Here is a 12640-nt window from a genome sequence, read left to right on the forward strand (position 1 = left end):
TAATGGATGCACAGACTGTTTTGTTTGAGCTGTTAATTTGTTGATGCTTGAAATGAGACCAGTGTAACCTCAGCTTTATCCTGAGAGCTTAAGGAACAGTACCTCAAGGGTTGCACTCTGTAAGGACAATCTCTTGAGGGAAGTCCTCCCTCTTCCGTTATTTAGCTTCCTGGAGGTAACACATGTTGTGGAAAAAAATAGGTGGTGTTTCACAATCTCAGAGGAAATTGGCAGTAAAAAGTTCAATAAAAGCCAGCTGATGCAGAACATCCTTCTCTTAACAGCCTGTGTGCACATATGCATTTTATACATCAGATGTGTATGTTTCACTGAGCAGAACTAAGCCATCTGGAAGACCTGTAGAAACTTAACAGATGTCAGTTTAAACTGAGGAAGAGAACAAGGTTCAAAGTTTATTTACCCACCTTACCAGACAGTTAATTTTATGTGGACGAATAAACATTACAAACCTTTTGATTTTTAAAAGCAACAAAACTGCTGCTGTGAAATCTGTACAACTTAAGTTTATTTATGGTGGTTATTTAGGAACTGGCTTATTGAAGATTGCTATTGCATCATTTGATGACTGTATCTGTGTGCATCTGCTGTGACATCTAGACTTGTACAAATAATTTCTGAATTCTAGATATATTCTTTTCATCCATTAGATTAAGCAGCTGGAACCGAGACACTATGGCTTACAGCTTAAAAGACTCTCTGATGAAAATATTGAGCACTATGTTCCTGAAGCATATGAATACATACAAGATCAGGCAAGTGACACAATGAAAGATGTGCAATTCATTATTCAGACCCTTTACTTGTTGGACTGCACCCTTGTATTATTAATTGATTGATTGATTGATTGATTGATTAAATTAATATACCACCCTTCACCCAAAGATCACAGGGTGGTTCACAACATACAAATGATAAAGGTAGACAAATATTGCAAGACGGAGCAGAGTTGCACTCATTCAACACTTGCTCTTCAACAGTCACATTGTTGCAGAGGGTTGGACTAGATGACCCTTGTTGTCCCTTCCAGCTCTACAATTCTATGATTCTTTGAAATAGGTTACAAAGCACTAAATGGGCTGGAGGATGAACATTTGTGTTTATTCAGATGGGACTACTTAATAAATATGTGTAGAAGGTTGAAGTTTCTTCCTTGGTTCACTCTAAAAGGAACATTTGAGGCACGCCAGCCTTAATGCATGAATACCAAGTGAATTGGGCAGACATAAATTTGAAATGCCTAGCTCTAGCATAGGGCTGAATTATCCATGATGCTAAATATGTCATTAGAAATAATGGTGGGGGGGGGGGATATGGGTGCAGGGGGAACATCTTAGCGCTGGCTGTCCCCATCCCGTTTTTTATATATGAACAGGAAAGACACATGATCAAAGTCAGCATGTCTAGTTTGATCTAAATGATATAGTTGAATATGTTGGCACAAGTTAACTTTCACAACTATTTCCACCCCCCACCTTTAAGGTGGTGTACAATGAGCACAAACGAGTATGGCACCTGAGGCACAAAACGTAAATGGGGTCCTGCATGGTTAAAATACAGTAAATCAAATAACTGGCATCTCTCTACCTAGAAACTGTGACCCAGAGCAGCTGAAACAAAATTAGTCCAATGGTGATTAGGTTGGGAGTTCCTTCTAAGTACACCTTTGGGATGTATTTCTCTACAGTTAAAAAGTTAAGATTATATTTTCTCTCCTACAGATATATGATGAAATAGAAATCTTTCCTTTGTGTATCTATCACGTGCATCTGACCAAGAATGAGGGTATAACTGATTTTGGTGAGTGCAGTTTTCAAAATATAAATTTAAGAGATGCCGGTGCATCATAAACTATACTGCTAAGTACAGTAACCTTGTCTTAGAAGTTAAACAAAAGAGATTCAATAACAGAGATTTATACCTGCCAATACGTGTACATATATTCTTTGAAGAAATGGTGTCTGTGGATGAGTCATGCCAGAGGCCTGTAGCCTTTAGCTGCTTCAAGAAGCCCATCACAGCTGGTGTCCTAACCTTGAACAGAAATCAGACGTGGGAGAACATACTCCCAAATTACACCAACGCTATTTACCCCTTTCCCCAAGTTAAGATTGACTTCTTTTTTGACCCTCTGGTGGTGTCGGGAAAATTGTCAGATCTTTGTGATGAGTTGGTTCACGCTAACAGCCTGCTCTGTGGAAACAGCTGCCATGTGATAAGATTTGAAGTTGCTTCCAACATGGTATTCATAATGTGTGCACTGTCTTAGTTGCTAGTCTTTTGTTTAGTTGACCTTGATTGTACTAGAAGGAAATTGTGGCTCCAGGGTGTCCGGAGCCATTCTGTAGCTGCAGAACTTCTGTTTTAGGAGGACAACTGCAAAAATGAAATAAAACATGAGACTTGGGGGGGGGGCAGGGGAACTAAGATGAACTGTGGTAGGAGTCATTTGGTACGGAGTATGGGACTTCTGAAGACACCAGCCCTTCTTGCTACACAGTATTTAAAAAAATCAAATCTGCATTTTATTAATAATTCTATCCAATAACCACTACTTTGCTTTCATGTCACATGAGTTATGCAAAATATTAATAAGATGTAGCATCAGTGTGGTGTAGTGATTAGTGTGTTGGCCATAGGACCTGAGATGCCAGGTATCCATTCCCCACTCAGTCATGAAGCTCTCTGGGTGACCTTGGAGTCAGTCATAGTCTCTTAGCCTAGCCTAACTCACAGGATTGTTGAGAGGATAAAATGGAAAGGGGGGAATGAACCATGCTTGCCACCTTGAGCTCCTTGAATGAAAGGTAGGATACAAATGTAATAATAAAGGAATGAATAAACAAACAAACACACACACACTTAATCATTTAATACAATTTATATGCCACTTAACATTTAAAAAATCTAAGTCAGCCTTTCTCAACTTTGGGTCCCCAGATATTGTTGGACTACAACTCCCACCATCCCTGACCACTGGTCCTGCTACCTAGGGATGATGGGAGTTGTAGGCCAAAAACCACTGGGGACCCAAGGTTGAGAAAGGCTGCTCTAAGCGGTTTATAAGAAAAACTACAATAATAAAATCACAGCTAAAAATCTCATAGAGGGACAGAATCAAAATACAGCAATTACACCTTTCTCATAATATAAAAGAGGATTATTTTCAGTTATGAGAGTATTTCAACTCACTGTCTGATAATCTGACTTTTAGAATTGTTTTAAGACTAATTTAAAACAGCACCACTTTTTTTTAACTCTAGGATTTGCAGTCACTGCACAAGTGGATGAACGTCAGCATCTCACCCATATCTTCATAAGTGATGTTCTCCCTGATGGGATGGCTTACAGAGAAGGTTTGTGCAGCCGTGTTGCATATGTATGTAGGCTTTTCTAATGAGGTATATATGGGAGTGATTCCCCCTTTGCACAAAAAAGCAAATATCAACCTTGACAAAATAATGGTTAGACATGTTCATTTCATCAAAGTGTGTACCATGGCCTAATATATAATAATATGAAGACCAGGGTACTGGTTTGAACAATTAAGATGCTATACGGTTAGCTGAATATTTCTGACTGCTCCAGTATGCCTACTCAATCTTCTTTTACTTTCTCTTTCTCATGCTCCCAGGGTTACGTGTGGGCAATGAAATCTTGATTATAAATGGGGAATCGGTGTGTGATCTTGACCTCAGACAGATGGAGTTATTGTTCTCTGAGAAAAGTGTGAAGCTGACTTTGACTACAAATCTCGTCAGCAATAAAAGTGCATTATGCACTTCGTGGTCAGATGGTGACATTTCCAGGGAAGCAAGAAACTTTCTACCCCCTCCTAACCAGTCACAACTCCTGGAGGAATTTCTGGATAACTTCAAAAAGAATACAGCAAATGGTGAGATACTGCTCATGATGTGTAAGGAGTTTCAGTGGTTGCTCATGAGAAATCAGGCAAACGCAGAACTTCTAAACACTAAGTTCTTTATTGTGCAGATATTTACAGTGGAGCTAAAATAAAGACGTCCAGCTCATCCCTCTGCAGAGTCTGGGAATGTCCATTTCCGTTTTTTTGCCCAACATAAAAGGCGCGGGATCCTGAACCCCCCCTCCCCCCTCTACGTCCTTCCTCCCTGCTAAAACGGGGCGACGGAAAGGGTTCCTCTCCCCCTCTTCCCGCTTGGTGCAGAGGCTCTCCATCCCTGCCACAGCTCCTGCTCCTACTTCCTGCCTCCATCTCCCCCTCCCCACTGGAAGAGTGATCGCTTCCTCCACTGGGGGAAGATGACGAGCTGCTCAGCGGAGACGGGGGTTCACGATACTGAAAAAGCCCCGGCACCGCTTCCAGTGAGGGCGAGGGCGGTTTCCTGACATGATGCTTCCTTCCTTCCTTCCTTCCTTCCTTCCTTCCTTCCTTCCTTCCTTCCTTCCTTTTTCATTTTGTCATAGCTTGTTGCTTCTAGATAATAACAGAATGGCTTCTTCTTTTTAAAGTGCTCTATGTACCAAAATGCCAGATGCCAGATCTAAATGACATTAGGGGATGCGGGTGGCGCTGTGAGTTAAACCACAGAGCCTAGGGCTTGCTGATCAGAAGGTTAGCGGTTCGAATCCCCACAATGGGGTGAGCTCCTGTTGCTCGGTCCCAGCTCCTGCCCACCTAGCAGTTTGAAAGCACGTCAAAAGTGCAAGTAGATAAATAGGTACCGCTCCAGCGGGAAGGTAAACGGCATTTCCATGCACTGCTCTGGTTCGCCAGAAGCGGCTTAGTCATGCTGGCCACATGACCCGGAAGCTGTACGCCGGCTCCCTCGGCCAGTAATGCAAGGAAGAGCGCCGCAACCCCAGAGTCGGACACGACTGGACCTAATGGTCAGGAGTCCCTTTACCTTTTAAATGACGTTAGCCTTTAAAAAAGAAGAAAAGGAAAAAGACAGAAAGAAAAAAGGCATTGAAAAAGGAATGAGTGGTTTATATGATCAGCTGATCTGAGAGGACGTGTTTTTCAGAGTCTAATCTGCTCCTATTAGAACAGATTTGGGTGCTTCCCATGTCTGGGAGGCAGGCAAGTTACATGTTCTAGATGGGGTTGCACTCTCTCTGAAGGAGCTAGAGCATAGCTTGGGGGGGGGGTACCCCTGGATGCATCTTTCTTTCTGGAGGCCCAAGAGTCCTCTGTGGCAAGGAGTGATATCAGTCTGGTTGGGGTCCTTAGCAGCAATTTTTCTGCCAGCGGAAGAAGCTGCCCTGGAAGCCTCGGGGGGAAGGCAGACTATACATTTCAAGAAAAAGAGAGAGGTGCAGGGCTTCTTCTTAAATATCTAAACATAGCTGGAATAGTTTTTAACATTTCTTTAAAACACATTTGGAGGGCTAGTCTGGAGGGCTAGAAAGCCACTTCTTAAAAGAAGAAGCAAAATAAGCAGAAGCAGTAAAGGGGAGTTGGTGGTAGCTGCTTGTTTCCGTACAGTTTTTAGGAGAAATGTTAACAAATTATTGTAAATAAGCTGTGTTCAGCATAAGGGACCTTGCTTTGGTGAGATCAGCAGAATTTCTTTCCTGGACACTAAATCACTATGGAAGGGTTGTAGCTCAGGAAGGGATGTAGCTCAGTGACAGGGCGTCTGTTTTGGATGCAGAAGGTCTTGGGTCCAATCCCTGGTATCTCCAGATAGGGTTGGGAGAGACCGCTGCCCCCAAACCCTGAAGGAGCTGTTGAAGGTCAGTGTGCTGAGCTATATGGGCCAATTGTCTGGCTCTGCATAAGGCAGCTTCTTGTGTTCCACTTCCCAGAAACTATGGGAGCATGTTCAGTATTCACAGATGCAGATGACCATTGCCCAACATTTTTTTTTTTATAAAAAGCCACCCCAGGGGACTAGGAAATTGTCCATAGAAATAGTAGCTAAGAGACTGCTTAATCATTTCATATCCTGCCATATTTTAACTTTTAGCCCAAAATGTCTCCCCAAGTTGCTTTTCCATTCATTGAGGCAATGATCCATATACATACTTTTGTTCTCCATGGCTATAAAGGCATATTGAGATGATGATTTTTGAGCAGTAAAAATAGGCCACTCTACCTTTGTTCAAACTCACTGAATCCATGGCTGCTTTTTATGTTCTTCTGTAGGAAAAAAAAAAAGTGAGCTAACTTGTATTAGCCATGCAGTGTCTACACTGACTGGAGATGTGGTTTATTTTCTGTATCAGCAACTTGCCTACAGTAGAGGTTGCTATTAAACTTTGGCTGAAAGTGTAACTGAAGTGTGTTGTTCTTGGGTAAGTGATTAATGTGGTTGATTCAATGTATCAAGGGCTTTTGATCTGATTTTTTTTATACCTCTAAAAATTGAAAGGTCACTAAGGAGAGTTTTCTAGGGTTGATTTAATTATAAAATAGCAGCTTTATTAGGTCATACTTAAAGTAAAAAATGATGGCAAGAATTGTGGCACAGTAAGAAGCATCTTCCTCATGGGTCGTAGTCCAATTTTGAATACTATTAAATTGACTGTTGGCATATAAAAGCTCATGCCATAAAACAAAAATTATGGTGCTAATTAATTATTCTTCATTTTATTAGGGCCATCACTCTGATTGTTAGCTTGATATCATAAGCCAGCATTACCTAGTGCATTTGCCATAGTAAGTGTATGTGCCCATTTACCGGATTCATTGTTCCTTAGGGACACATCTGCAACTTATGTTAATCTCCATATATTATAATAGGAAATTGTTAGAAATGTATGTTGCTCCCAGACACCAAAGGATAAAAGTTATTTTGGCTTTGACTGTCTGATTCAGACAGCAACCAAGGCAGACGTGTTTACAATGAGTTGGGGGCAGGAGTAATTATTCTAAATTAATATCTGTGAGAGAGTCTGTCACATTTATCAGACTATAGTGTGTCGGCATTTAGTTTATGCATTTTCAAATGGCTTGTTATAGAAACCAGTACAGGCAGCACAGCTTTGACTGAATGCATCCGTTTAATGAGTTTACCCTTTTCTGCCCATGTTCTTTCACATTTTATGCCCTGGCTTCATTTGCAGTGGCCTACCGTCTTAGTTGTGTCTGCATGAAGTTGTGGAAAATCTCCACTAGTCCTGATTTATATAGATCAGGGTCTCCCACTTCCAGCTCTGATTTAAGTACAGCGGCCGTGGCAAACCTCTGGCTCCAGATGTTGCTTGACTACAACTCCCATCATCCCTATCTACCACGCTGGCTGGTGCGAATGGAGTTGGAGTCCAGCCACATCTGAAGGGCCACAGGTTTCTCCAACTCTGACATACAGGATGGCTGCAATGATTCCCTTAGGTCAAAAGGCCCACCTAGTCCAGCATTTTGTTTCCAATAATGGCCAGTCGGGTACTTTCAGGAAGTTCAAAAGCATAGTATGGAAGGATCTCAGCCCTTCTCTGTGGAATCCTGCTAATTCATTTGTTGTTGTTTATAATTAGAGTAATATCTGCGATCCGTTGAAATTAACCGACCCACCTTAGTCATGCTCATTGCTCTCAGTGTGTTTGCTCTGAGTTAACCTTAGTTTAACACTGTGCAATGTAAATTTCAGCTAAATGTGTTCTGCAATAAGGGGATATCTTTACACAGTTCAGCTCTCTAAAGCTCTCTTCATGACACTCGTTTCCAGTTCTGCTTTTAGCAAGGAGTTCACTAGATTAACTGGAAAGGAGAAATACAACATGGCCGAGAGACCACAAAAAACCCCTAGAGAACAGGAGGATGGAGCATAGACAAAGGTTTTGGCTGTCAGAACAGACTGGCAAAGAGCAGGATGAATTTTAGAGTTGTGGAAACAATGGAGCTACTGATTTGATTAGAAGGGGTTTGACTGGAAAGATAGTGATACATTGAACAAGAATAGTATAGGAGTGAATAACTTCTTTGTGGGAAGATGAGAGTTCTGTCTCTGCCGTATTTAACTTGAGGTGCTGGTGGGACTTCCAGGAAGTGATGTCAGGCTTCAAGACAGACAAGGAAGTATGAAGGAAGAATATGGGGTATGAGAGCAAATTTGAGCATCATCCACGTACAGGGCTTTTGCAGAAACCAAGATAATGAATGAGCCCACACAAAGTTACAGAGGGAAAATGACGAAGTACAAACTGAGAAAGATGTGAACAAAGACTTTTTTAAAAAAACAACTAAGTTTTAAGAAGATAAGGAGGGTTGGGTCACAGATAGTGTCAAAGTCAGCAGATAGGTCAAGGAGAATTAAACATGGAAAGAAACTTAAATTTGGCCAAAAGAAAGTTGCTGTAAATGTCAACAAGAGCAGTTTTTAACAAAATGAATGGTCAAAACCTTATATGTGTGGGGAACCTGGACTAGTCATTTCTATCAGTAGTAGTAGAGGATTTTATCAAGGCACCAGGTGTGGTAAGATGGTCATCTGTATCTAGTTAGGGTTTTCTTTTTTGTTTCAGAATCTTGTGGTGATCTGTAATGAGAGAACTAAGACAACAGGGACTGAGTGGGAGTGGTGAGAGAGAAAATGAGGTGACTCTTTGGATGAGCTGAAAGCTAGCATTTCTTCTAATGGTTGCAAACTATGTTTGAAGCTTAAGCATTTTAGATTCACAGTTACCCATGTCTTTGCTACCATCTGTCAGTTTGTGAATTTCATTTTCTTTATGAATCATTCTTTGCTTACATAAGGAGGCTATTAAAGTAAACCCCCACATGGCCACTTGACAACAAAAGGCATGGAGGGTTGTTTTTTTTGAACTTTAATTTTCCACAGCTTTGAGTAAAAGTCTAACTTTTACTACAAACTTAAGCATTTTGCCTTGATACGCTCTCTCTCTCTATATATATGTATATATGTATATGGTGGGAGGGGGAGGCTGACGGGGATTGCAAATCAAATCTTACTCATCTCTTCCTAATTATGCACAAAGATGTACTGAGCATGCACTACAATTCTCATCCCTGATGTCATGACACCCATGGAGGAATCATGGAGGGGATGGTCAGATCCTGAGGAGGAATGTGAATAGCTTGGGCAACTAAAGGGCCCTGGGGAGGGCTCTAGCAGGATGGGGGAGGTGGATCAGGATGCTAACAAGTTCCTGAGCCAGGATGGATCTGGGGTGGGGGTGGGGTGGAGATCTGGATTCAGAGGAGAAGACTGAGCAGGTTGTCATAGGAGTGTCCCCCCCCCCCTCTGACACCTCCTCCTGTCTGTGAGGAGCCTGCTATTCTGGGGAAGTGACTGAGAGTAAGTTTGATGCTCAGCCAGTTCTGATTCCACCCCAGTCAACACAGAGATGCCAGCACCAGTATGAACAAACTTCACAGAGGCAACCCACTTGAAGGAGTGCCCATTTACTTGTGACTGGCCACTTGCCATGCAAATAGCTGTGCCCACCCTGCTCTTCAAAAGGAAGGTGCGGGGATCAACGTCTTAAATTTTGAGGCCTAGTTTCCGACAATGAGGTGACAAATCTGTGATGGGCACCTTTATATTTTTAGAGTGTTTACCCATAACCTTTAGGTTTTTTTGACAGAAATTTACAAAATTTGCAGGCCATTGTAGTTTCCTAAGATGATTAAGCCTTGCTAAAATTTTGACACTGTGTGTGTTGTGAAAGGAGGGGGGTCTTTAAAACTTGGGGGTTAATAAAGGATTAATGTTCCCCACCCCATTTTTTGAGAATTTGTATGAAGAGACATATATCACAGAGGTGTATCTAGGTAAGAAACCTGCAAAATCCCAAGAGGATAGACTCAGGAATTGGAGAGCTATGGTTCTCTTTTCACTTACCCATTGAGTTTACTTGGGCAAACACTATCACTGAGATTTCTACCACATTAATCAGCTAAGTGGTTAATCACCTGACTGGTCACAAGTATTTATTTCAGCTTGATTCTGAAGTATACAGTGTTTACTGTTTAATACTCCTAATAGCTTATTTTAATAAAAAGTGCTGAGCAAGTAATTAATGTAATAAGTTGATAATTAACAATGCATAGTGTTTTCAACAAGTGATTTGTGAAAGCTGGAAATGTGCTTATTCTGTTCTGTTGAAAGCAGAATAGCATTATTTTTATCTTCTGGGCTGACCATTAACCTTGGAATTGTTGTTTGCAAAGGGAGAATTGTTTGTAGTTCATTCAACAGCTGTTTTCATTCTTCAGGATGCAATATAGTATTTCATTTGCCGCTCCCTTCAACATTTTTCCAGCCATTACTAAATACCAGGACCACCAAGGTTTTGTACCTTCTTGAGGTTTGGCTCCATTCCTGAACTGCTTAAACAGAAGCCTTTCGGCAGCTTGCCTGATCAAAACATCTAGAAGAATATGAGAAACTTCTGGTGTAAGAGCTTAATAAATCTGACCCCATTCATGAAAACACCAGTGCATGTGATTATATTTTTCTCCGTAAGCCTTTCCTCTTTCCTTCAAAATGCGAAGTATCTTGAGAGAGTATTTTGAGGTTTTCCCGGTATTTTAATTTGGGAACCGAAAATGGGTACTGCAAGCATCCTTTTGTCAGCTGTTGCTTTATATCGTTTTTATTATAGCTTTCGTTCCACAGTGTTGTTGTTTTGGTGGCTTTTTATGGTACAACCTCTCCTTACAAGAGTAAATTCATGTTCTGTACATTCTGGAAAGACTGATAAAGATAATTAGGTTGAAGAACATTCAAGCTGTATTTTCCTTGAGAAGATATTTAAACCTCTTTTGTTGTCCACCGGCATTATGCTTTCCATTCTTAAGTTGGGAATAGAGTAGTTGCTTTAGAAGACGATAATTAGCATTCTAAACAACATGACCAGTCCAATGAAGTTGATGTTGAAAAATCATTGCTTCACTATATTAAATACTGTGTAGAACTGATGTTTGTATTCTGTTTCAAACTGATTGTGGAAGAGCAATGACTTGGCATAACTTAAATAGCTTATTTTGGTATGGACCATTCACATTTCTACTCCTCATATTAACAGCTTTCCCCCACAATGTATTCCATCCTTGTTGAACAAACACACACCCCATTAGACAGTCTGAAACTCTCACAGGCATGACCTAGAAAACTGAACAAATTGCCTATGCAGCTTTCCTATTTTGTGAGAGGTTGGGTACATCTAATTTTCGCTGTGCCATCTGCTTTTATTTTTAGTTCTCCATCCCTTCCCCTCTATCACTGTCAGAAGACTAGAAGGTAAAACACACTTCCTTTTTCTGGCTTGGAAGAGTCTTTCCCACCTACCCATGCTCTTGACATTTGATAACATTTGATTTTTCCCTCCTGGTGAGCAGTAAGTCACTTGTTCAGAATAGAGCTATGAATGGTAGGAAGCATTGTAGCACGAAGATATTTAAGAGCAAGTTCTCTGTTCCTCCTTACTCCTCACTGTAATTTCCCCCTTTATTTGCAGAGAGAAGGATGAGATGGCAAGAGGAGTGCTGATTAGAATGTAATTAAGGCTTCATTAATCAAGTGGGCTAAGAGGCAACATGTGAAGGCTGCATCTGCTCTCTTTTCGTACATGGCAGAAATACTTCCTTCCTCCATGAAAGGGAGGGTTTTTTTGGGGGGTTAGTCCCCCCCCCCGTTGTTTTCCCAGCCTTCAATGTGTTAGCACCAAAAACCTCTGCAGCACATGCATGGTCTTTGCATCTAATAATTTTGATTATGCCCCATTGTCAGCTTTTATTGTGTGGCCTGTACCTCTGTGAAAGTGCAAATACCCGCATTCCCTTATGGTTGACAAATATTTGGTTCCTTCTGTGACTGTCGCATCTGTGCACAGTCTGTTTGCCTTTAATTGAATAATCAACTGTAAGGGAATGATTTGGGAAACCGTGGTGTACTCTTTGAATTCTGGTGGCTACATGATCCTTTCTTTTGAATGACGGTGAGTCATAGATCTGCCTGCCTGTATAACACAACGTTACGTAAGTCATGTAATTAAGGAGGCATTGGTCACACAGGACTGAATACAGTCAAGCACTCACTGAAATTGTCTGCCATTATGGGCGCTCCATGGCTTCTGAGTGCCATGGCAAGATATTTGGAGTGGTATTCAAGTCGCCATTTGCTCTGATTGAGTGCTAAAAAGCAGTTTTCCATGGGGCAAAGCAATGGGACAAGAAGAAGTATGGATAAGCCCTACGTTTTGCTCAGAGGAAGCCCACTGATATTAGCTTGGTCATGTTCATTTATCTCAATAGATATACTCTAAATAAAATTGGGTTGGATTCCACCCTTGGTTTTTTTGCTGTAAATTCATACTACTGTATTGGCCAGAAAATAAGCCACACTCTCCCCCCCCCCCAATTCCGACTGTGAAAAGTTAAAGTGCGGCTTAAATTCGCAACCTTACAAAAATGGGCTTTTACAATATCGCTGGACGATTTTCTTCTATGTTTGCCATTTTGGGGGGTGAGTGCCTGCAGAATTTTAAGGGAGTGGCTTATATTCAGGTATCGTCTCTCCCCCCCCCCCGAATTTTAAAGGTGCGGCTTATTTGAGGGTGTGGCTTATATTCATGCCAATACGGTACTTGCCGCAATTTCAGAACTTCATAAGTTTTTTTTAAAAGAGAGGTTTGTACCCAATGGTGGCTTGGTGGTAGCAGCAGAAGAAGAGGA

General features: G+C 41.3%; 1 protein-coding gene across 2 annotated transcripts in view; it reads left to right on the top strand.

Annotated features, from left to right (window-relative positions):
* Positions 1–12640, top strand: part of TIAM2 (TIAM Rac1 associated GEF 2) — a 127475-nt gene that overhangs the window by 77171 nt on the left and 37664 nt on the right. For both annotated transcript variants that reach the window (XM_033144041.1, XM_033144040.1), the window contains exons 12-15: positions 669–773; positions 1740–1818; positions 3282–3374; positions 3653–3913. In XM_033144041.1, the coding sequence (XP_032999932.1) occupies positions 669–773; positions 1740–1818; positions 3282–3374; positions 3653–3913 (538 nt within the window). The remainder of the gene's footprint in view (positions 1–668; positions 774–1739; positions 1819–3281; positions 3375–3652; positions 3914–12640) is intronic.

This window comes from Lacerta agilis, chromosome 3 (genome assembly GCF_009819535.1).
Source record: "Lacerta agilis isolate rLacAgi1 chromosome 3, rLacAgi1.pri, whole genome shotgun sequence".
NCBI lineage: Eukaryota > Metazoa > Chordata > Lepidosauria > Squamata > Lacertidae > Lacerta > Lacerta agilis.